The sequence below is a fragment of the Maylandia zebra genome, linkage group LG19 (genome assembly GCF_041146795.1).
Source record: "Maylandia zebra isolate NMK-2024a linkage group LG19, Mzebra_GT3a, whole genome shotgun sequence".
Taxonomy (NCBI): Eukaryota; Metazoa; Chordata; class Actinopteri; order Cichliformes; family Cichlidae; genus Maylandia; species Maylandia zebra.
The window spans coordinates 31,107,958-31,133,387 of NC_135185.1; the positions used below are offsets into that span (position 1 = coordinate 31,107,958).

Sequence of the window (25,430 nt, forward strand, 5' to 3'; positions counted from 1 at the left end):
ATAGGGACAAAACTACCAATGAGATGCCAGCTTTTTTTGTAAAAGACGGAAAAATGTGAAATTCTAAACTGCTTTAATGAGTCTTTTGTTTCTTCCAGGTCTTTATTTGAATCTTTACATCCATATTTAAAACTGCCTAATAAACAGGAGGCTCTCTCTTTTACCACTCAAACTGAATCTTTGGATGGATGGATGGATGGATAGTTGGTTATATGGCAGCCTTTTTTCCCCCCTTGTGAAATTCAAGGGGGGGAATCCTTCAGCTTTTCTCTTCCAAATTTCTTTGAAGACCAGAGGACCTTAAATCTGTTGAATCCAAATAAACCTGCAGGGCCAGATCAGCTTGATCCTTATTTTCTTAAGTTGGTTGCAGATTTTATAGCAGAACCACTAACTTATATTTTTAATCTCAGCCTTTTGAACAATGAGATCCCTGCAATAAGGAAATCTGCCTATGGTTTCCCATTGTTAAAAGGTGATCCTTCAGATGTTAATAACTACAGGTCCATATCTAAATTGTGTGTTCTAGCAAAAGTTCTAGAAAACTTTATTAGTGAACAAGTAAAAGAATTTTTGGACAAAATTCGGTTCTTTACCAACAGCAGTCAGGATTCAGAAAACAACACAGCACCATTACCGCTGCTATTAAACTGTTGAACGACATTAATGATGCAATGGACTGCAAAGAATACTGCGCTGCTCTTTTTCTTGACTTGTCGAAGGCCTTCGACACAGTTGACCGAGTCATTTTAGTAAACAGACTAAAGATTTTTGGTCTGTCTGTAAATGTTGTAAGTTGGTCTTCAAATTACTTGTCAGCTAGAACACAATGTGTCCACGTTGCTGGGTGTTCTCCCTCTTTTTGCCCAGTATCCAAAGGAGTTCCTCAGGGCTCCATATTAGGGCCATTACTTTTTTCTCTTTATATAAATAACCTTTCTGAAAATTTATCAAACATTCAATTTCATCTTTTTGCAGATGATACAGTTATCTATTCTTCATCTCCATCAGCAGCACAACTCCTTAAATTTCTGCAGTATGGCTTTGATTTTGTTCAGTTCCGTTTAACTCAACCTAAGTTCGTTTTAAATGCAGAGAAATCCAACTTCATGTTAGTTGTTATTAACGTTTCCTGAGATTAAAACCATTTAATGGACCTAAATAGAAATGGTCACATCTTATAAGTATCTAAGTATCATTATAGATCAGAATTTGTCATTTTAAACTCACATTGAAAGGCTTGTGTCCAAGTTGAAATTATGTTACCTTTTAAAAAAAATCAGTTGTTTCTCTCTCCAAGTAAATGAAACACTTGTTTTATGCAACTTTTTTTTTTTTTTACCTTTATTGGATTGTGGTGACCTGCTTTTTATGAATGCACCTGCCCACTATCTAAAAAGCTTAGATACTGTCTACCATTGTGTTTTACGTTTTATTACTGGCTCTTGAAATCCTGACCATCTCTGTAGATCTCCACTTTCTCATTGGTTGGTTTTTATCTATAAATCTCTCCTTGGGCTGGTTCCCTCTTATCTGTGTGTTTATATGTGTAAAAGCCACATCCAATATAGCCTCGCTCTCACAATGTCATACAAATGACTGTAACAAAAATCAGAAGACAACTGGGAAAAAAGCTTTTAAATATGCCGCCCCTGTTTCCAGGAAGGAGGGAGAGGACAGAGAGAATAACTCTTTTAGTCAGTGTGACTGTTTTTATGATCTGCTGTTGCATATTTTGTGCTCACTTGTTTCTATGAAATGTTGTATTTGGTTTGAACTTGTGTTGTATTTGTTGTAACTTTTGTTGCCATGATGGCCTGCTCTCTCTAGGAAATGAGATTTAAATCTTAATTAGACTTTCACCTGGATAAAGAAAAGGATAATAAAATATTACAACACTGTAAATAAAGACTTTCTGTCAAAAAAAATACCTAGAAATGTATTAGTACTTAGTGATGCTTAGACCAATAGACCAGTAATCAATCCCCAGAGGCCTGTAATGCACACACCATAGTGCAATTACATAGTCATAAGATGCATTCCAGTCTAAATCATTTTAAATCTCCAAATTTGTATCTACTATCTGGCACTACCCAGCTGTGCATCAAACCCTGCTGGTTCTCACATCTCTTCTCAGGAAAGGCCATGACACAAAAACTGTTTTTTGTTTGTTTATGAAAATTGTTTATTTTGCCACACATCACATTACATACAAAAAAATAATAAAAACAAATAAGAGGCTTTATGAAACTAAAGCCTGATGCAGGATTACATCTAATATTTCTCACAGTGCTGGTAACGAGCTGAGTCTTGTGGTGCTACGACGTGGCAGCTTCCTCCTCGTCTTCCCTCTGCATTTGTTCTATGAGTTTCTGACGTTCGGCGGCCTGCCTCATCCTCATCATCACAATGCTTTCGTAGTCACGCTCATTGGACAGGGAAGCCTAAAGGGGTGATAACAAAAAAGTGGATATTATCATAATGTGAAACAGAGCTACACAGACTAGTAGGACTTACAAAAACAAGATTCATAAGAAGATTTATTTATAGACCAGACAATCAGTTGATTTAGAAAATCAATTCAACAGAGTAGTTTCTATCAGATTTCATGACAGATCAACTTTTAGTTCTACTTAAGGTTCAAGCCACAAAAACCCTTTAATTTTATTTATAAGCAGCAGCGTTTTCATCAGTGAGCAGCATTCCCGTTATAAATGTATGGTGTCCAAGCTTAAACAGTGATAATCCTGATTGTATCACTGAGAGTTCTATTTCTCAGAATTGTCAAAAAAACGTATAAAGCTACAAAAAAATGTCTGTGCAGTCCTCCTCACAAGTAAGCTGAACTTGAAGTGTAAAATCTGTGGAGCGATCCTGTGATCCTGCGACAGAGTCGTAAGAAAAGCCAAACATCTTGGATTTTTAGATCATGACAACAGTCCTTCAAGGCAGCCATCCAACGTTTGGCTAATTCAGGGCTGCGGGACGGCTGGACCCTATCCTAGCTGTTACATGGGCGAGAAGAGAGGTACAGTTTGTTAGTCTAACACAAGGAAAAAAGACAGAGAGAGAGAACAAGTCACAATCAGATTCACTCAGATTCACACCAATTAGGGTCAATTTAGAATCACCACTTAACCTAACATGCATGTCCTAGGAAGCTGGAGTACGTGGCGACAACATGTAAACTCTACACAGAAAGCCTCCAGTGGAGGAAAGATGACTGTGTTAGACACGCAACATCATGTTGCTCATTCAAAGCTGACCACAGACACACACACGCAAAAAAACCAAAATGCAGTCAATGTCCAGTTTCTGTTTGCTTTCACAACCAGGCCTTTGAGTGCGGCGCAGAGAGGCAGATCTCAGTTAACATTTGCATGACGACATGGTGAACATGCATGAGACAGCAGCCCACAGAGAAACTGTGATGGGGTAATTCCACTGCCTTAGGTCATTAAACCTAAAATGTGGGCTGGAATTGGGCCTGGCAGTTGCTGGCAGGGCTTTGGCTTGGATGATGATAGCGACGGATTATCATACTGTGGGGGGAAATCAGAGAGGGCAGCCACTGGCTAATGGCTAATCAAGCAGGGTGGAACACAGCCCAAAAGGGCTTGCACACCCACACCCACACACACACACACACACACACACACACACACACACACACACACACAAACATCTGTGCAATGACCAATGCCACACACCGGTCAACCAAGATCGAAACACAAGAAACAGACTGTGATGAAACGAGAAAACACTTTAAGAAAAATTTTTAATCTGACAACTTCAATTTAAAATTCACCAGGATTGTGCTTATACTGTATGTGCAACACAAACATAGGCACTCATGGAGACCATCATCCCATCACTGATTAGGAAGGAAGACCACGTGTACACAAAGAAAGCCATTCTTTGAACAGATTATATCAAGGAAGTCTGCTGGGCCAAGGAAGTGTCTCTTTAACAAGACAGTGAGCTGCAGGAGAGAGTGAGCGTGTGCATTAAGGACGGGGAGTGATCTGATGAGTGGTAAGTTTTGTCGATGCACTCGCTAAGGCATCTGGAAAATATCATAGGGACTCCAGCATCCGTGTGCTGGGGAGAAAGAGGGTCTAGTGTGGAGGAAGAAGAAAAAAAGAGAGGGTCGGTGAGGGGGGACGTTACCCTCACTCCCCCCTACGCCACCCCTGGATTGAGGAAAGCTGCTATTATCATTCCAATAACGTGAGCTCAAGCCCCCGTCTGACACGTAACTATGAAATATCACGCGAACACTATTAGGTAAATAAACAACTCTTGTAACTTAAAATTAAACAAAACACAAGCAAATATACAAGAAGCTGTGGAAATCCTCCTGCCTATACAGCAAATCTAACCATACTCTGCTACGCCCCCTACTGGGCACAATGCTGAAGTGCACCAGGAAAACTTTTAGAACTGGTCTGCCTTTTTCTCAGCCCAGCATGATTATGGCATCATGGGCAGACTGCACGACACTAATGATGTAGGGGAATTCTGTGCATTAACAGGTGCTTTATGGGCAGTGTGACGCATTTCTTCTCAGAATGAGGGAAGTTTCCTTGCCTCGGGTGTTAACTTACAATATACATATTTAGCCAGTGCATCACTCTGTAACTAAACACTTGGTGGGTACATATGTGCATGTCTATGTCTGTGTGTGTCTGCAAGTGTGTGTGTAGGGGCGGGTGGGTGTTTGGTGCCTTAACGCCAAGATCCGGGGTGAGCGGGAAACCACAAAACACAAACAATGGGCCACTGTACAAAGCCAAGACAGGAGGGTTCAAGGCCACCGCTGAGGTGGAATAGTAGTAAAACACACAACCACACACGCACATGCATACATATAAACAAGCTGAGGATTAGCTACGTGACATCAGCGCATGGCGAGGCCTCGAAAAAGCACACCCCAGCCTGACCCCAGGCCAGTAATGACATCATGATCACCACAAGTGCTGTGAGTCAAGCAGCACACACACGCTCTTAAAAGTCCTTCCCACACACGGCAGGAGGCATGGCAGGAGCGCAGGTGGCCGCAGCACAAGTTGTCAGATCGCCGAGCGTGTGAGGACAAGTGATTGAAAAGGTGTTTGTACATTTAATAGAGACAGACAAGCGCGGACACGAGTAAAGTGAAACTACATCTATTCAAAACAGCTTCCGTTAAAATCTTGCCATTTCACGCTTAACAGCTTTTAACCTTGCAACTTGACGGCTCACCAATTCAAATTTGATAAATGGATCACTCATTAACACCATAAAGCATCACATGTCTTCAACTAGACGGTTGCAGTGCCAAGGTGACTTTAAAGTCCTCCAAAGCTTAAGAATGGGTTTTTTAACAAGCCTGCTCTGTGGTCCCAGCTAAAATGTGTGCTCTGATCCACTGCGGTGAAGTTAATCAAGGAACTATTTAACTGGCGGGCGTGTGGTGGCGTAGTGTGTGTTTCTGTATTTGTGTGTGTGTCACCGAGCTGTGATTTATGAAAGGCAAATACCAGTATAGAGATCGTTTGGGCGTGTGTGTGTATGTGAAGGTACCCAAGCGCTCATGCTAACACAAACAAAGAGGCAGCCTTACTGCAGATGCATCACTGGAGCCGAGGTGAAATTCTCGTGCAGACCTAAGCTTTCTAAATGGTAGCGGATTAATCAACATTCATTACAGAAGTCAGCAGACATAAAACCCCAAAGGTTTGTTCTACTACACCGCTTTTGCAAGTAAAGAACAAACAAACCACAGAGGTCGAGACCCAAATGTACTTCCTGTTTTTAGCCCCTCTCATGCAATGCACAAACTTCCTTTATTTGACAGAAAATGTACGTCTGATCAAAGCAGCCAAATTAAACTGCAAAAAAAAAAAAAACATAGCTGCTGGAATGACTGGTACCAACACCAAGTCAGCTTCAATAGAGTTCAACGTAATAGCTTTAAAAAACATGTTTGCGGCCTGGAACAGGAAAATAAATAATACGTTTGTTGCTCGATAATGATGGAAAGACAAATGTTGAACCTTTCATAACTGTATTGTGGGTGTTTTTTGTTTTGGTTTTTTTATATAACTTGTCCATTTGGATACTGTTGAGGCTTAAAATTAAGGGTACGGCTTTGATTTCCACATTGCCAGGTATACTGACAGCTACAGGAGCTGTCTACCAGGTCTCATCTGCAGGGGCGTATCCAGAACAGGGCATGGGGTGGCACCAGGATGCTGGTGCCCCCCAATACCAATGTCATTGGCATAGTGTACTGCCAGTCTTACAATGTCCAACATCTTTGCATGAGAGTATTGAGAGAGCCATAAGAAATGTAACTAAGTAGATTTACTCAAGTACTTTACTAAAGTACAAATTTAATATACTTGTATTTGAAGTATTTCTAACTTGGGATACTCTCTTTTTTCTACTATATTTTGGACACTGTGCAGCACCACGTTTTAAGTAATAAACCTTTTTGTTCTTGATTCGCCTGTGCCACCCCATTTACAAAACAAATCCTGGACACGACCCTGCTCACCTAAGCTAACTGAAGTCACTGAACTGGATTTCTCAACTATGTTTGTGGTGTTTATGCCATTTTTTGTTAATGAAATTATCAAATAATTATTACTGCCTGCTATGGCAGAGACCATACAAGACCTGTGTGGCTCAGTTTTGGTGACTATATTTTTAATCTGCTAATCAGCACTAATTAGCGAGCATGTGTATTTGTGCATTGCATCCTTCCAGTATATGGATGCAGGTAGCTAACGAAGTTTCATAATGTTTGATAATAATTCCAGTCTGTCATCTAAATCATTTCTCGGACTTAAAAAAATACAACGAAAGCTAAAATGCTAAAGTTGTAATTATATTAGCTCATCAGCTCAATCATATTAGCTTTGCTGTACTCAAACACCCCATATAAGCTATATAACTACGCTCATGGGTATACACAGTATTCAACAGAATAGAAGCGTGCAGGGTGGAGTCAGAAAAGTGCCTTTGGAATCTGTAAAAGTAAAGGATATAAACAGTGAAAAGAGAAATGGCAGCAAAGACCTGAACTCCTGGTGCCCTGGCATTTCTCTTTATGATGGATGAGCTCAGGGATCCTTGAACAGGGAAATGTGGGGGTTTGGTTTCTGTAATATCCAAGAATACATTGTTGTAAAAGCAAAATTATGTCTTTCACATTCCAGCCTTCCTGGAAAAGCCCTCTGATTGCAACAGATTTGCTATTAAAACAAAGGAGGCCAGGGCACTGCAAGAACACCATCTGAACCTTGGAGATGTCAAAAAATGAGCCGAGGTATTACACAAGGAAAAAAAAAAGAAAGAAAATGGCACAACAATTGCAGATTTCTGTTTACTTTGTTTGTGCATGTGTTCCTTATCTACACTAATTAATGTGTAAAGTAAGCAAAACCAGTAAAACTGATCTCAGTATGTATTGTTTACATTAACTCTACAAATCTACAGTTTAATCTAAAACGCACAGCCATCATTCAATAATTACTAATCAGTCAGTGTCAGGAGAAATAACATTCCTCAGATTTTACTGATACCTCCAAATTTATGGGTTTTGAAATCCTGCGGAATAAATCCTGCAATAACTACACAAAAAATCCATAACAATTTTGTCTTCAATATTCTGTGTAACAAAGAATGCAAAGTACTATTTAAAGCACAAAACTGCAACCATAAACTACATAATATGATAATAGTAATGCTAATATAGCTTTCCCTTATTAAAAGATCTGGTAATGAGTTAAAGGAAACTGAATGAAAGACAATGCAGCACCATACTATATGTTAAACATCCTCGGGTCATTTTTGAATGTAGAATAGTGCCACGAGTCAAACCTACATTATCACATTGTGAGTGTAAGCTTCCACTAACCAATCAAACTGCAGAATGCATCCCAGTGTGCCCATATTCATAAAGTAATACAGTATGTAGTGTAGGTCCAACAATTTTTTTTATGGTAAATGGTCTGTATTTGTATAGCGCTTTACTAGTCCCTAAGGACCCCAAAGCGCTTTACACATCCAGTCATCCACACATTCACACACACATTCACACACTGGTGATGGCAGCTACATTGCAGCCACAGCCACCCTGGGGCGCACTGACAGAGGCGAGGCTGCTTTTTAGGGCAATAAAGGTTAATAGGCAATTTTGTGTCTGACCAAATGTGAAATTTTCTGCTCCCGAGTTGGTATATGCAAAAAAGTGTCATAAAGCATTATGTTATAGTGAAGCTGACCTTTGACTTGAGACATAAAATGCCACCAATCAGATATTTCTGCAAACTATGTAATAATGAATGTAAAAATTATTCCTTTATGGCCAAAAAAACCCCCAAACAAATAACTTTTTATGAGGTTGCACTGCCTTAAATTTTAAAATTGTGCTATTAATAATGACTCGAGCACACATACACGTACATATTATGTTGTTTATCATGTATCAGTTAACAGAAACACTTTTAAAATGGTTTATATTTTTTGGGAATAGTTAGATTGCTTTCCTTGCACTGAATAGCAGAGCATATGATTTTTCTGTGTTTTTGGCATAACGACAGTAAAAGATTCTGATTATGATGAAATTCCCTCGTGGTGCTCCTGAAATATTGTGTTTGCAAGAATGGGAAGAATATCAGGCCTCAGTGACCTTGGATGACCAAATTCTACTCACTTTATTTTTCAATTTTTCTGAGCACGTTTGACTTTGACAATCATGATACCGGGACAGACACACGCACAAATGAAAAACTCAAAAACATTAAATGTCTCTGTCGCTGACTGACAAACTTTGGTGTAAAACCTCAAAACGTAAATAATCCAGCTGTTTTATTGTGTTGTGACATTTGGCACCGCAGTGCATTACCTCATCAGAGAATATTTGTTTTTACCCAGGCAAGCCATCCGCTTACTGTGTTGGACCTGACGTGACTTTGTTGTGTTGATTAGAAGCTACTGTTAGCTACGTCATATGTGTTGGTGAGTGTGCGCTTGGTATTCAGTAAAGTAACACCTGGGCTTCGGTGTCAGATCTCTGTCATGTTGGAATCATGCAAGCGAGTGTCTGCACTTCCTCTTAGCAATCCCACAGCCAAGTTTCTGTTGGAAAACCTTCAGACGGCTAATCACTGAGTCATAACTTTGCAGACGAACAGCGACAACAATGCTGAAGATGATGACAAATGCATATTTAAACATTCCCACCAGAAATGATAAAAGGAAAACTACTAGAAACCGTTTATACAAAATACAGACAGGTGGGAATGACTACTTTAACAAGTCTTACAAGCTAAATAATCTGGTTAATTCATTGATGTATTGCACGCTGAATTTGATCACAGCCCAATGTCCAGTATTTGCCAATAAAACAAAAAAGCTTTTTCATATAAAAGAATAAGCCAAATCTTGCAGTAAATCTATTCTAAATGCTGGCTGTCTGAGGGCCTTGATCAGCGGAAGCTGAAGTACATACAACAAAGAGCCAAAAGAATATCCACCAAAGCCTCAGTTTGGAATTGTTGCGCCAGTCAAAGCAATATCTGGAAACACTTTTTATCCTGCAACAACAAAAACATGCAGCATCCCAGATTTCAGGCCCGGCATAGCTGCATCAAACCACATTGCCCACTATGGTCAGGCCTTAGAAAAGAGGCTTATGCAGAAATCCAGTTCGGGCTAAACGCATAAGCCCAGAGGCTACATAGCATGAGAGCACCGCTAACAAACTGAGCCCAACCTTGGTCAGACAGCAGGTCTTGTGAGGTCATACCCAAATACCACAGATAACACTAGCTCTTCACCCTGATTGTCTTCTAGCATGAAAGCAGTTTTGTGGTTGTAGGTGGAAGAAGGAGGGGGTTTCTCAGAAGAGGGATGTTCAAAAATGTTCTGTTTCGGCCTTGGGTAAATGTTATGATAATTTCATTTGCGTGAGTAATTGTGTCTGCTCTTGCAGACTGTTCTGGTCCTGAGTTGCAGAGCAGCAGAGAGGATGAGGGCGGGACGTATGTTGTTTATTGGATCGATTTCAAAGGAGCGCTTAAAAAATACGATTTGTCCTTCACGCCCGGCATGTTTAGGGTTGGGGAGGAAGGCAAAAACAAACAAATACTGCACACAGATCTACAGCTTTCGCCAACACATGGCAATATTTCAGCATTATGAAATATGTTATCTTTAAAACATCACCACGCAGGTAGATGCAACTGTTCAGAAGATAATAGTCCCAAAAAAAGGCTCACAATCAAAGTGCGTAGCAGTGAGTGTTACTGAAACTTTGAGGCTTTAAACCTTTTTACGCAAACACGTTCCAGCGAGCGCACAAACGTTTTCTGCTCTGACACAGTTTTGTGTTATCCATTACTATAGCATTCCATAGCAAAGACAACACGCTGGAGGCGTGAGAATTAGAAATGCAGCAAGTGATCCCTCTTGTGAAATCCAGCGTGCCTGCTCATACATGTCTGTGTGGGATACTGAGCTTTGATTACACAGAATAGCTACAGGCCTCCACTCAGGCAGAAGAGTCTTTGGAGTGGGCTCAACTCAACAACAGACAGGAAATCAGGAAATCAGCAGAATAGAGGGACAATAAGACAGAGATTAGGGCTGACCGGTTTCTCACTTACTAGGACTTCCTCTTTTTTCCCCAGATAAGCACACAATCTATAACAGTCTCACACACTCTTATTAAAACACAATCAGTTGTACATGACCAACCTCTTCAAACTTCAAACTATACGTCGCCCCTTTCCTTTCTCTCAGTCACACCATTCAGCTTTAAGAATAAGTCGTGCACGGCAGTTTCTGCCTTTCTCAATGTCATGGGAATTAAACCGGGAGCTCGTGCTTTGTGCCGACTCACCCGCAGGTGATGGGTGCAGCCAATCAACCAGCAGGACTTACTGTAACACCTACGACTAAAAGGCCAACTCACTCCGCAAACAGGATGATATAATCTCCTGACTGGAGGTGGGATGACTTCAGATGTCAACTAAGAAATACCTGGATCTCTTAACAATCTTATACTTTGACCTCACCTAGCTTATCACTTAGGGGAAGATAACTTTCATCAGCCAGACACAAAAAGATCTTTCTGCGAGGATTATCTAAAACACTCGTTGAAGCAGAGAAGGGTAAGAAATGGTACATAAATACTTTCTTTAGCTTTTCTTCTACGATGAGGAAAAGACTGTTGTAGCTCACATTGTTTCTGTGTCTCGAGGTGGTTCAATGAGATCTTGTCTGTAACAGCTGACAAGCCCCGTCATGTCAAAGGAAGGTTTGTGAGAGTGTGCAGGTACACACAGCCTAGCTTCCTGGCAGAGACGGGTGTGCGTGTGTGTGGGATTCAATTATCCTTGATTTTCCCAGCAAGACAGGTAAAAACTAACATCTTTTCTTTTTTTGTCTAATTATTGTTATAGTTCTCACTAAAGTAACTGCACGGCAGGAAAAAGATCTTAACATCAGTTATTTTAATTGTGGTTAAAGTTTTCAGCAGACTGAGTCCTTATCAGTCTTCGAGATGTGTAATTAATGGAGCGTTCGGAACCATCATTTAAAACGTGTTTCTTGGCCAATGTGTTTTAATGAGCTTCTTTAGTTTTTAACTTGGCCACGAAGTGTTTCCTGAACACGATACTCATGGCTAAAATCCCAACGACTCCTCCTTGGCCAAACTGACATGTCTGGAAAGGAATGCAGTCGAGTCCGCGCGCTCCAATCTCCCGCTGCTACTAAAGTGCCGATAAAACCTTTACAGGCCAACAAAACCTGTTTGCCGAAGTGGTTTACAAATTTACAGAGTGAGTGTTTCAAGTCACGAACACAGATCTAACTGTGGGCAAAGCTGTTGGGAGGCTTAAAAATCACAGACACAGAGGAGATTATCTAATCGGCGTGCCTGCGTTGATGAACTGAGTTCTGTCTCGCTCACTAAAATCATTACTGGTCACGGAAAGTGAAAACGCTTTCTTGTTTTGTTTTTTCGAGTCATTGTGACCAAGAGGTTTTAGGTTTTGTTGGTGGAAATGAAATTTCAAGATTATATTATCCTCCAAAAGACATTAAAAACAGATTGATCCTCTAAGATAATGCCTAGAGTGCGATGCTGTTTATGGAATAGCTGTATTTGATTTTATCTTAAATAACTTTCAAATCCAGACTCGGGGCATACCTCTCACACCACAGCAAAATAAACTAATTGTATCCCAGTTATTTAGACTTCTGAGGAAATTATAAACATGTGCTCTAAAGTGAAGTTATTATCATAATTTCTGACAGAGGTTGTGAGAAAGTGAAGACAATGCACCGCATACAGGATAACAATTACCACTCTGGCATTTTTTCTTATTTATTTTGTTGACTCTCTTACTGGAAGTCTTAAATGGACTAGAAGACTTCCTCTGGAAGACGTGCAGCAGACCACACCTGCATTTATCGGAAAAGAGGGGATTTGAAAAGTAAATATTTGTAAATGAAAGGTTCAAAGCATTGTTTGAACATCCCTGCGCTGCCAAATAATTGCTGCATTTCATTAAATGAAAATCAAATCAAATCAAATCACTTTTATTGTCACATCACATGTGCAGGCACACTGGTACAGCACATGCGAGTGAAATTCTTGTGTGCGAGCCCCACAAGCAACAGAGATGTGCAAACACAACAACACAAACGAGCAAAATACAAGAATGGCCAACCTGAAACTAATAAATATATGTACAATATATAATAGTGTATGCATTTCTGGATGTGTATACTAAATATTTTCCTACGTGTGTGTGTGTGTGTGTGTGTGTGTGTGTGTGTGTGTGTGTGTATACACATTTTTACAAATTAAATAGTAAAAAAATAAAATAAAATAATAATAATAATAATAATAATAAAATATATAAAATATACAGAGTTGAATATGTGCAAAATCAAGGCTAGCAGGTGCAATCGCTGCACAATGGATGTGAATTTAAAAAAAGCTAACAGACACAGTCAAATCCTTACATCTGGTTTTGAAAAACACGACAAACACAAGCACAGATCTCCTTCATGTTCTAGCATGAATAAGAGAGAACCTGGATGACATGCTGCTGCGGGAAATGTGGTATCAAACTGTTATTTGTTAAAATGTTAATACTCTCTTTTTGTGTTTCGTTGCAGATGGAGTTATGCTTTTAATTATCAAAACTTCCTAACAAATTGAACAAAGAAGAAAGAGACTACAAAGACTTTTGAGGATACATTAAAAACAAAAAAGATTAAACTGAAACATTTAAGCAAATCTCAACCAGATCTGCTAGGATGCCACTCCGAGCATCGCTGCACAGAAATCCAGGCTCTGGACGCTGGTCCAGCAGGAATTCCAAGAGGAAGGAGGTTCTGTCTGTCAACATGATCAGCCTACCGCTCGCCGATTTCCGCCACATCACTCATATTGGAAACAATGCCGACAGCTTTGGAGATCTGTCTTTTCTAAAGCTGAGTCACAACCTGCTTTTACAAAGTTCCCGAAGTGAGCAGAACGTCTTTCTGGCCTGCTCACCGCCTCCAAAGCCGCCTCGTCTGAATCTGGACGAGACTGAGAGCAAAAAGACCCCTGACTTGTCTGTGGACCACCAGCACAATAACTCCCAGAAAAGGAAGAAATGCAGTTCTCTGCCCCTGCTGGACAGCGAGAAAGGAAATGTAGATGCTGAAAAAGAGGATGGGTACCAAAGAGGGAATAATACTTCTTCCAATCAGACTCATAGCTCCAGATGGGGCAGCACAGGTTCAGATGGGGATGAAGACTTTAATGAGACCTGTGACAAAACTACGGGACAACAAAAGGATGAGGACAGTGGCTTTTCATTCAGCCTCGACCTGGGTCCTTCGATCCTTGACGATGTCCTTCAGGTGATGGACAAACTGCACAAATAAACCAGAGATTAGCCAAATGTCTCGGAGAGGCTTTACTAAAGGTTTGGAATATAGAGAGCAATAAGGGCCTCATCTTGTCCAGAATCCTGATCGGAGACGAAATCATCACATTTGGATATTGTTTTGTTCATTATGTTCGGATAAATCTAAAGATATCTGCTTTTTTGGAATGCAGAATCTCAAACAATGAATAATAAACCACAGATGAACACTGTACACTTTGTAAAGGCACAGGATATGCTCCTAGAGCACTGTGATCCACAGCGTTTACTAAAAAGTATGCGTGATTCTGTTTGAAAAGGGGGCGCATAAACAAAGTTAATGTTCTCCAAGCAATCACCCTTTGCAGAGGCAGATCCAGTGTTTAAGTTAATAATTAAACTTTGTCTCATGTTAAACTAAGAGCTTGACATTTTCAACCTTTTCACATTTCCCCTTAGCTATTTTAATTCTTCAAACCACACATCACGGCACTGACGACGGCTGTTAAGACTTAAGATTGTTGTGTTTAAGAAAAGAAACGCAACGACTGGAATCCAAGGTCCTTGGAGCTGCGATGCCTTGGCGTGCTTGCCAATCTGTTGTGTGCAGAGGGCAAATTTTACTCCGCACGCATCTGAGAGGCCCCACTCAATGGTAGACCAAGGTACCCCCCATCTCTCATTCCCAACAAGGCAGTGAAAACAAACACTTAGTCCTGCTTCCAATAAAAGCCAGCCAGTGGTGGCAGTTTGGGCTACCGACCAAGCCAGGCCACAGGTCCAAGACCTCAGAAGAAAAATGAAAAAAAAAAGAAGCCAAAGCAGGCTGTTTTCTTAGCTGCAAATCAGCGTTCAATGCTCTGGTGAGCAGTGCACGAGAAGAAAAGTGGTAAAGGGTAACTTGATACTTCCACATATGCAGGGGGTGTTGAGGGAGAAGGAGGACCAGAAACATCATTACTGTAGCAAAAGTTCTGATGAGGCTTTAAACACTACCTTCTACCCAAATACACCCAACACGCAAAAATGCATGCTGTATCTCACACACTGGCACACGAGCAAAGGGAAGCACACGTGAAACACGCGTGAAACACTCGTCCATACGTTTTCCTCAAACCTACAGAGGAGACGTCGAGACGAGCCTCACTCCGGCTTTGTTGGGGAGTTATCGGGATGGGATGTGGCACAAAACCCAGAAGAAGTCAAATTCCTAAGAGCGCCACGGGTCATGGTACAAAATCTAGAAACCAAAATAAGTTCTTCAAGCAATAAATTTTGAATTCTATGCAAACAGTCCAAAACAGAAACAGCACTGTTTGTGGGAACATTTATATATCCGTTTCTTGTAGACTTCTGCCAATAACACATTGTGAATGTTTTTTTCCTTCTGAAGAAAAAATAGTTTTTATGTATTTTTTGTGCAAAGCAAATAAAAACATCAAATACTCGTATGATGAGATTGCTTTTTTCTTTATTTTACACATTGTTTTATGTGTTTGTATCATTTTTTCTAGAGAAACTACAGCTTATATAGGACTCCGCAACACAATAATATTATGTAGAGGTGGCCAAAATTAGACACGCACGGCAGAATTTCATGCACAGTAGAGGCATGAATGCTGCACTGGAGTAAAGTGGACTTTGAAGCACAGCTAAAGCACAAAGAGGTGGCTATCAATAGCTAACCAGAGTCCGTTAGTAAACTTCAGGATAAGCAGGAGAATGAGCTATTCACTGACAGAGATTTACACTGTGTTGACTGTGTTGCCCTGCTCGATGCAATAACTCCCTAAGCAATCAAAACCTTATCTATTCACAAGAGAAAGAAGAATTGTGCAATATCAGCGAAATCAGAAATAATACTTGGCATCTTATTTTTCCTGCATGCATGTGTCCTTGGTTTTCTATCAGTCTGTCATCTGTGTGAAAGTCCTGTGAAGGACACAACTTGAGCAAATGTTCAGCCACATGGCTAATGCGAGATGAAAGAGTCTGTGATGGAAGACAAATTATCTTGTCTGCTCTGCAAAAAAACTGGCCAAACTGTGAAGTATCCCAATCACATCTGGCATCACTTCCCTCCGTTTTAAAATCTAAACTTGCTGTCATGCAGAATACAAAAAAAAAATCTTGTCATTCCTCTAAAGCAGCTCGTACGAGCTGTGTTTTTTGTCGGCTACCAACTTAAACATTAAAAATACTGTATTGGCAAATAGGACAAGAGTGCTGCGCCTGTAATTGTGCTTCCCAGTGAAATCTAATGCTACATGTCTTTGTTTTGGTCTGGTTTGTTTTTTTGTATTTACACATGAAAGGGGATTTCATAAAACCAACAGTTTTTTTTGTTTATGCTGTCGGTATCGTGTATCAAGACAGAAAATATTATCAAGCTGCAAAGAGGATCAAGCAAATTGAAAACAGCTCTTCCCTCTCATGATATGCATGATGAGCTAAATGCATTTAGGCATAGATTTCTATGTATTCTAAACCAGCACATCTTTTTTTAAAACATCTCCCATCCTCCGTTTCATGAGTGGCCAATCATCCTTCAGTCTCATGTATTTTCACTGCTCGTTTCCTTTTTACTTTTGCTACTAACAAAAATGTGAAATAGAACAAAACCAAAGAAAAAAAAAAAGAAATATTCAGCTTTTAAGTCTGGTCATTGCAATAAACAGAAAGCTGTTCCTAAACAGCTATCATCTCCATTAAGAGCAGGTTTCAGGCCAGCACTGAATATGCCAACAGCAAGGCCACATCCAATGCATCTCTTCCAGACACAAGGACTATTTTAGGTGATAACGCACTTTTAAAGCACTAGCAAACCAGCAGGCTGGAAAAACAATCCCAGAATAGCTGATCTACTGCATCTGGTTTATGCCGTGACAACCCTGCAATGATTCCCTGGCTCTTGATGGAAGAAGCAGGCATAGAAGGCTCAAATTTAAAACCCTTACAATAGAATCGTTTTAAATAATACGGTATGCTAAACTGAGCAATAAACCATGAATCAAGACACAATGATTAATGATGGCATCATATCTCTGGAGGCATGAACGTCAGGTCTGGCAAAAACAAAGCAGACAGATAGATGGGGATTCCACATCCGAGAGTTTGTTAAGATAAACTATCCATGTGAAATCCCTTTTTCAGATGCAACTATTTGCCGCTCTCGGATAGGACTGCACTGAAATGTTTAGCAATGGATAATAGGTTCTTTTAGCATTCACTGAGATTTTGAACCATGTACTAAAAGAAACATTTGGACTTCTGGGAAAATTTAAAGGTTCGTTTTCTCGACCTCTCCATTTTTCAGCCTGTCACTACGACGTATTTGTCATATCAGTAATGTTAACGGGTACACACGCAAAAGTGGACGATCAGGAAAAGAAACTGGATTCTTTTCCCAAATGAAGGGTCTGAATTTAGCCAAGAGCGTGGGGAGCAATTCCACATGGTGCGAAAGACACGGCCCTCCCCTATTTTGAAATTAATATCCATGGTGAGAAAAACTGGGTGAATGCAGTAGGTCCAGTTATAAATCATGTCATATCTACAACAAAAACAGAGCCAAAAGATCAACACTCCTCTCTGTGAGAGAAGTTAAAAATTTAACACACCATGAGATAGATCAAAGTCTCTGTACCCTGAGGGGGTCTTCTTGGGGAATTTGCCCCTCCCTTTACTCCATTAGGCTCCTCATACTGGCCTCAAATTCATTTATTAAGCCCAGCAGAGATGGAACTAAAGTTAAGGGTGAAGTCATCCGTGTATCTGAGCTCCCTGTGGCGAGACGCTGACTCTGTGAGCTGTGTTTAGATTGATGAGGTTAAAGAACCAAGTCCTCACTTTGCTCATATGTGATTGCAGCTGGATAATGTTGGGACACTATGAAGGGGTCGGCTACAGGAGAGGGATCAGATTTGTAGATCCCAGATAAGAATCTGAAAAGAACATTCACATCCACTGACCCGTGGATAGGTGTGGATCAACACCGCTAATATCTGCCATGGTTTATCTATTATGTCATGTTGGACCTCTTTAGCAAGAAGTATTCTCAGTGAAGGCTAATTTGAAAATAATTCTAGCATAGTAATGTTTCCAGTCAGAGTTACAGAAGAAAAAAGGCTAAAGCAATCATCTTTGAATATCTGCAATGCAAACCGGTTTACCATAATAACATTTAAAGAGATTAGTGTGACAAGTCCCAGTGTGCAGACTCAGTCACAGATACTAACGCTGTGTAGGGGGTCGTAGACCCCACACTAGCATGAGAGGTGAAACCCAGTTCAGCAGTTTTATGTAGCAAACTGTGGTCCATAGGTGGTTAATTCTTCAAATTAAAAAAAAAATGTTATATTAAGATGATCAGAAGGTTTTTGACTTAATGAAAAAGGCCAAAATCTAAAAGTAATTAATAAGAAGAAGAAAAAATGTAATCACTTGGCACCAAAATATCCATTTTTACTTTCTCACGTGCCAGACTACCATTATTGCATACTGCTACACGAAATGCAGCAATCCTGGGGTCTGCCAGGACATTTCCATTAATGATCAGCCAACGAGGGGCTCTGGGCCAGTGCCGGGCCAGCACCTCACCACAAATAAACCGAGGACCATTTAACCAAACACATTGTTCTAGGTCAGACGAATGGGAGTGCAAGCACCGGGGAAATATCTGCACCACTGATACGAAAATAAAAGCTCTGAACGTTTACATACCTCTCTTTGTGGGGCAGTGTTTAGGCAAGAGTATTTGTGCTGGAAGCAATGTAGCCGGAGGATTTTATAACATGGGGCTGACACGCTTTATGAGAGAGGAGGGGAATTACAACAGCGCATTTTAATGTTATACCGGTACCTGTGAAGGCATGAACTGCCCAGAATGAGAAGCTGCGGCAAAAACCTCAGGCTGTCCTTCAAGCCAGGAAATCTTCAGGGGATTTGCAGCTACGCCACTTTCATTCTTTACAGCCAGCTCCTAAAAAAAACAAAAAACAAAATGTGGGTATTCAAATGAGTCATCTACCAGTATTATTAAGGCGAAAACACTTTCTCCTTGTACAGAGTGGGACCTAGGTATTTGTTCAGTCCACATAACACCTAAATAAAGGTGGGCCAACACCGGAGCTGGGGCATGAAGATGGGCAGGGTGAGACAACAGAACCTGTACCTAGATCCCAGTAGACTGGCAGGCATATTTTCTGCAGGCGAAACACATGTTGCGGTAAGGAAACCACAACAACAAAAAAAGTACATCATGATGACAAAGAGCCTGAGGAACCAGACAGTGGGGAACAATAAGACGGCTCAGTTCCGTCCGTCCAATGGTTTCCATCAGCATCGGGACTTCTGCGGTACAGAATGACTAAAATATCAGTTTCACTCACACAGACCGTCCCCAGGCACGGAAGTCTATGACAGCTATCACTCTGAGTAATAATCAAACTCATCGGGTGACCTGGAATTTTGAGGCAAATGAATGTTGAAGAAAACGGTTTCTGAGGTTTTTATTCAGGAGTTAAGGTACTTACAGCAGCTCTCACAGTTGCAAATTCTGCAACAGCACTTCCTTTCTTCTTACTCGACATGATCACATTCAAAACATCGCCATACTAGAAGTAAAAAAAAAAAAAAGTGGGGGGGGGACAAAGTCATATTGAGGTAGAGGAATGATTGTGAACATTCAAATTAATATTGCTTTTCACAGCACAATCCATAACCATAAAAAACCACACACAGGCACAAAACTTCAAAACACTGGTGAATATAAAAGACTTCCTGAGAAGTTAGCGTTCAATATGTGTTTGTTATTAGACCTCGTGATATTGTTCGTATGTTTGAGCCTGAGCCAGTTATTCTTTGAACAGTAACAACATCAACATGTTTCATATCCAACTGCACTGATTTCTGTTGTTGAGCTCATTTGATCCCAAAAGAGTGCAAAAGTTGGCCTAAAAGTGCAGCAAAGCAAAGACCAACCTCTTTAAGAAAGACACGGTGAGAAAAGAAGGGGGAGACTATAAACACAATGGAGGAGCACAAAGGGCTTTTTAAATTCCTCGTAGCTCAGGTGGATCAAGTAAAAAAAACTCAATGCCATTTACTTCTTCCTAACTAAAGTGAGGCTTGGGAACAGAGAGTACAAGGAAAGAGGCCTTTAAGAATCTCATTCTGAAAAAATGTAGCTTTCTGGGAACGGGAAAGTCCAAGAATGCTAATGCTTACTAAGGACACTCTGAAGCAAGCCAACAGTGACAAAGGAGACTCTCCAAAGGCCTCTGTTTCATGAAATATAAATATCGTAACATATTTTTGAAACAAAGATGTATTACTTCAACCAGCCAAAGTACACAAGTCCATACACGCCCACATGCACGTATACACACAATCAAACTCGTTCCCACACAGCAGTGGCTATTTCTACTTGCCCAAACCATTAACTGTCACTCATTGGAGCTTGCCATCTTAAACAGGATTTTCTTAGAATATATTCCCTTTGCTCAAGCATTTAAAAGAAGCAACACTTTTTTCCAGAGGTTTTTTTTTTTTTTACTCCCTCCTGCTTGGGAGCATATTGACTGCATGCGTGCAGAAGAGAAATTGAAATGCCTTTTTCCAGCCAGCTTGACGTCACTGACACTTGCCCTATCCTCATTTCAGGCCAACCTATGCCACGCCAAAAGCCCCTGTGACGGATCACAGCATAAGGTGGTACTAGGTTGCATGAGAAGAGCACATTTCCTAATGCCTCCCTCGGCACTGCTTAATCACTTGGTGAGAGGGGCACAAACAATGGCGTGCATGGCTTTAAAAGGGCACTACAACATTGCCCTCAGCACTTTCACTGCAACAAAACTTAATGGGCCTTATTTAAGGGGAGGAACAAAACAATCTACAACAGTGATGTCATGCAAACCTCAAATAAGGCTGGACTCTGCAGGTAGGTTTTTTACCATGCAATCAAATGCATATATACATATACACATTATATATATACACAATATATATATATATATATATATATATATATATATATATATATATATATATATATACACACATTATATATATACACATTATATATTATACATTATATTATATATATATATATATACACACATTATATATATATATATATATACATACTGCACAGGTGGAGCTTGTTAATGATCTGGAGGCAGTTGGGACCACAAATCACCAAGAACATTTTTGTTATAACACTACATCACAATGAACTGTAATCTCGAAGTGTCAACAAGGTCCTTGTGCTAATGAAGGCACACGTATAGGTCTGTTGCAAGTTTGCCAGTGAAGATCTAAAAGATTCAGAGAAGGTTTGGGAGAAAGCTCTTTGGCATCAGCTCACCCTGCCGTGTTTGGAGGCAAAGTGATGCTGAGTATGACCCAAAGAACGCCATCCCCACAGTCAAGCACAGAGGTAGAAAAATGCTGTGGGGCTGGTTTTTTTTGTGTTTTCATCACATTGAGAGGACAATGGACATGTACCACAAAATCCCAGATGAGAACCTCCTTCTCTCAGCCAGAACAGTTAACATGAGTCAAGGATGGGTCTTCCAGCACGACAGTGACCCAAAACACATCACCAAGGTAACAAAGGAGTAACTAAAGAAGAAGACCATTATGATTATGGAGTAGCCTAGCCAGTCTCCAGACCTCAATCCTATAGAAAATCTGTTCCAATCTCTTCATGTGTTTGGTCTTCTTCACACACAAAGCTAGGACATCTTACTATTGATCACTGATTGAAGAAAATAAGAACGATTTGGTTCGTCTTCAGCATGTAGCCAGGCTCTGTTGAACCAAACATTCCTTTAACCTTAACTACTAATGACTTCATAAGTTTCATTACAAGTAATTCTGTAATCATTTGAGAAAAAAATATTGATAAGAAAAACATCACATATAGATATTTATAATACTATTTATATTACTGTACGGTCTTTACCTAATATAAAATGACTTGAGGTGACTGCTATTGTGATTTGGTGCCGTATAAATAAAACTGAATTGAATTATTGACTTCAAGAAACATCTTACCATTGTGCTTTCCTACAAGGCTTTCTCCATCAAGTACCAACTTAAGTTTTTCTTGGGGATCAATTTATAACTTGTGACTTATGTGATGTATTTTTTTTCTGGATTTAGAGGCATTTCTTTGGAAGTGAGCAAACCTAAAAATTCAGCAGTGTATTTTTTCCCCAGGAAATTTAATTTGCAGACCCTTTAGAGAGGAAAATGATTGCATTTGGCTAACCTAGTCAAATAAATACCTCATAAATTCATGGGAATTTTTGCATTCAATTAACACTCATTTGTAATACAAAAAGAGTCGTTATTTAAGGCAATACTGTATAATGCCAAACCTAAATTATTTTATTGTGTTGTAATCTTTTTTAAATAGTTCTAAAAGCAACTGTTTTGCAGTATAAATCAATAACTTTGCAGCACTGTGGCATTACTTATTCTCTTTTCAGGACGCATACCTTTTGTAGAAGTTTAAACAGAATGTCATGAGAGTAGCCTCCATTTGTCTCATCATCTTTTTTACACTTCCACTTCAACTGGAGGAGAGAAAGAGAGAGGAAAGGCTAATATTAGTCAAGAAAGTTTTCATGAGCTAAAGAAGTGCATGATAATGTCTAATCATTAGAACACATTGATTAAAGTCAGCTGACAAAGAGGCCAAGCCTGCCAGGCGGGCTCGCCTCTGATGAGACACAGATTACAAAAACCATCAGCACACGCTGGAGCTACGAGAAAAAGACATTATTAAGCTCTTGGAACATCACCATGGCACCACCTGCAAGACCTGCAGTCAATTTCCATTCATACCGAAAGCACCAGATAAATGAGTGAAATTCAAAACATGGACACCTGGACCACAGAAAATGTGGTGACTCACTTGCTTTAACTATCATAAATTAATCAAGAAATAATCCAAAGCAGTTCAATGTCTAAGAACGTGTTTGGTCACAGGCAAAAGAGAGGAAGTCCTCCTCTACTATGTGAACTGTGGTCAACTTCTTTGCTTACATAACAATGTTAGTGTGTCTTTAGTTTAAAAAGAAATTGAAAAACATATGAACCCCGTTTGGAGTTCTGTCACTAAAAGCTCATGCGAGTTCCTGCACTCCTAAAAAACAAGACAGATATTGTGTAACTTCTCATATGCATGTACAAAGAACAGGGAAATGAGGCAAATATCACAGCAACTGCTCAGAGTAGTATTATAAATGGCAAGCGCTAACTGTTGATTCAGCTCCAGCATTCTGCTCACTGTCAGAGCAGCAGGATTTCTGGGAACTTCCAAGTGCAAATGGAGTCTTTTTACCAGCAATCACGGCTGAAAACGTCCATCTAAGAGCATTCTCTTCTCCCCACCGATAACCTCCTTACCCGGTAATCGTCAAATAAAATGCTAAGGTATTTCTATGATGTGATGTCTGTGATTTCAGCCTGCAACACAGGAACACTGCTGCGTTTGCTCAAAATTTAGATCTATTCTTCAAAAAGCGAGTCATCAACACAGCTGATAATTATGCTAAGGTCATAGAGAACTTTCTAAAATCAAATTAAACTTTATAGTGAAAAGCAATGGGCAGTTTGAATATAGAAAAAATGGCTGTGGTTAACTGTCTAAAGATTATATTCCATGTTATGCTTTTAAGACGTTCAGATGCAGGTATCTGATGTGGGAAGCCAATAAATTATTAATAAGAAAATATTTTTGATTGCACGCAGGGCTGCAATCTGAGATAGAAGCAGAGCCTCTGAGATAAATCTTGCAGTAAACGTGTCCCTGTCCATGCAACATGATTTGTGATGCTGTCAGTCTGGCCGCTGTTTGTTTTTTCTAGCTGAACACACAAACGTCAGGGAATACGCTGCGGCACTAGATGGCTATCAAATTTTAAAACCAGATTTACTGTCTAAACACATTAGCTAACATCCCATGTTAATACATGCAGACTCTGCTGTTTCCAGGAGGAAATATAATAAGACTTCTCTTAGTTTAGATACTGGTCTCCTGACGACACTGTGCCCTCTCAAGAGGACTGGACTTCAGAATAGCATGTGTGCTCAGTAGTGAGGCAACTTATGTGGTCTCCAATAATGAAACACAAATGGCAAAATGTTTTTATCAAACTCCCCGCTGAGATCCTGCCTGAAATTTCACTCAGATATAGCAGTCGCTCCTCCACGTTACTGAGGGACCTACATTATTCTCTTACTACATATTTCACCCCAACCCTGACCTCTCTTCACATATTCTGAGCCTTACCTTCAATTTTGGGGTTACGTTGCTCTTGGAACATCTCTCCACTCCTGAGTCTGACAAAACGCAACAGAGGGGGGGGGGGGTGAGACAGAGAAGTGAAAAAAACAAAGAAACTATTGTTTTCCTGAAATATTATACGCAAGAGAGCAGTCGAGGGACTAGTGCAGATAGACAGCAATTTTAAAATGGATGTCATGTGTTAAATGTATAGCTCTTGCTGATCCAGGGGAGGGCTGTGTGCGTGCAAATGGAAAAGACGCAGAAGACATGCTGACAATGCATTAGTAATTGTCCGGCCACAAAAGGGGTCTAGTTTAGGGCAGCAGTCAGTTGTTTTCCTAAGTATATACACGCTGCCTTCCTTTTGCTGCAAAAAATATTACCATGAGGTTAAAAGTTTGATGGACCGCTCTGTGTACGCAGTGATTGGCATCCCTTTGCTATCTTGCCAAGAAACTAAAACAGACCTCTTCCAATATAATTTCAGTTATTGTTATAGTCTATCGTGTGAATAATACATGGTGAGCCACAGGGAGCCTGGTGGCTGCTGTGGTTGTGCTGACACGACGAGGGATGGGAAACACAGGGGGTTCACCCCAGCAAGGCTTTGGGATGATATAAAAATGTCAGGACTACAATAAACTGGTTTAGCTAACTCAGACCAGCAAGGATTGGTCAAATGCATGTACTTCTCTGAGTGTGGTCTCCTCCGTGTTGATGTGCTTCTCTTTCTCTCTGGATCTGCTCTCTGATGAGCCTCTGCTCCTCTTCAAGCTGTCTGGATCCCTCCTCCCTCAAGCGGGCAATCTTGGAGAAGGTGCACATAAAATGCAGAAATGTGAATGAACAGGTGGCCAAGTGTTACGTGACAGCACATGTTAAGATAACAGCTGTTGGAATATGATCAGCTTTATTGCTCTGCAATTCTGTGTTTATGTCCTCTACTCAAGGAGGCTATACAAACCAGCTTATTTCATCACTTAAGGCACTAATGCCTCGATGAAGTCAGAAAATGGAATAGTGCCACCTGCTGGTTATGGCCTCCTTCCTTATGTATATGCATGAAGCACCTTGAGCATATGGAAATTACTCACAGTGGAAGCATGCACACCATTTTTATTTATGGGTGTTCTGCACAAACTGCACCGAGTCATGCAATATCACCTTAATGACCTTACTGATAATTATGTCTGTGAAAAAAC

At 40.2% G+C, this 25,430-nt stretch overlaps 2 protein-coding genes across 5 annotated transcripts in view; one reads left to right on the top strand and one right to left on the bottom strand.

Annotated features, from left to right (window-relative positions):
- Positions 1-2,171: 2,171 nt before the first annotated feature.
- Positions 2,172-25,430, bottom strand: part of dnajc17 (DnaJ (Hsp40) homolog, subfamily C, member 17) — a 34,484-nt gene continuing 11,225 nt past the window's right edge. Inside the window, exons 6-12 of one of the 2 annotated variants that reach the window (XR_013094480.1) lie at positions 24,918-25,035; positions 24,232-24,281; positions 22,433-22,510; positions 19,460-19,540; positions 18,787-18,906; positions 2,835-3,005; positions 2,370-2,444 (exon numbers count right to left, since the gene is read on the bottom strand). Coding sequence is in view for 1 of the 2 variants with exons in the window: in XM_004540785.3 (XP_004540842.1) it covers positions 2,319-2,444; positions 18,787-18,906; positions 19,460-19,540; positions 22,433-22,510; positions 24,232-24,281; positions 24,918-25,035 (573 nt within the window). In the remaining variant the exon portion in view is untranslated. Of the gene's footprint in view, positions 2,445-2,834; positions 3,006-18,786; positions 18,907-19,459; positions 19,541-22,432; positions 22,511-24,231; positions 24,282-24,917; positions 25,036-25,430 lie in introns of both variants that reach the window. The other variant, XM_004540785.3, reaches the window with a different exon arrangement.
- Positions 10,794-15,376, top strand: LOC101468139 (cdc42 effector protein 3). Of its 3 annotated transcripts, none has more exons than XM_004540783.6 (3): positions 10,794-11,165; positions 11,255-11,411; positions 13,186-15,376. In XM_004540783.6, exon 3 carries the CDS (start codon positions 13,327-13,329, stop codon positions 13,942-13,944), a length of 618 nt encoding a protein of 205 aa, XP_004540840.1. In that variant the 5' UTR covers positions 10,794-11,165; positions 11,255-11,411; positions 13,186-13,326; the 3' UTR covers positions 13,945-15,376. The 3 variants fall into 3 exon arrangements, with proteins under 3 accessions (XP_004540840.1, XP_076733467.1, XP_004540841.1); XM_076877352.1 differs by having other exon boundaries at positions 11,284-11,411; XM_004540784.6 differs by lacking the exon at positions 11,255-11,411.

What these genes read in the sequence shown, in the direction of transcription:
- LOC101468139 (XM_004540783.6), top strand. Translation starts at nt 13,327, where the DNA reads ATGCCACTCCGAGCATCGCTGCACAGAAATCCAGGCTCTGGACGCTGG.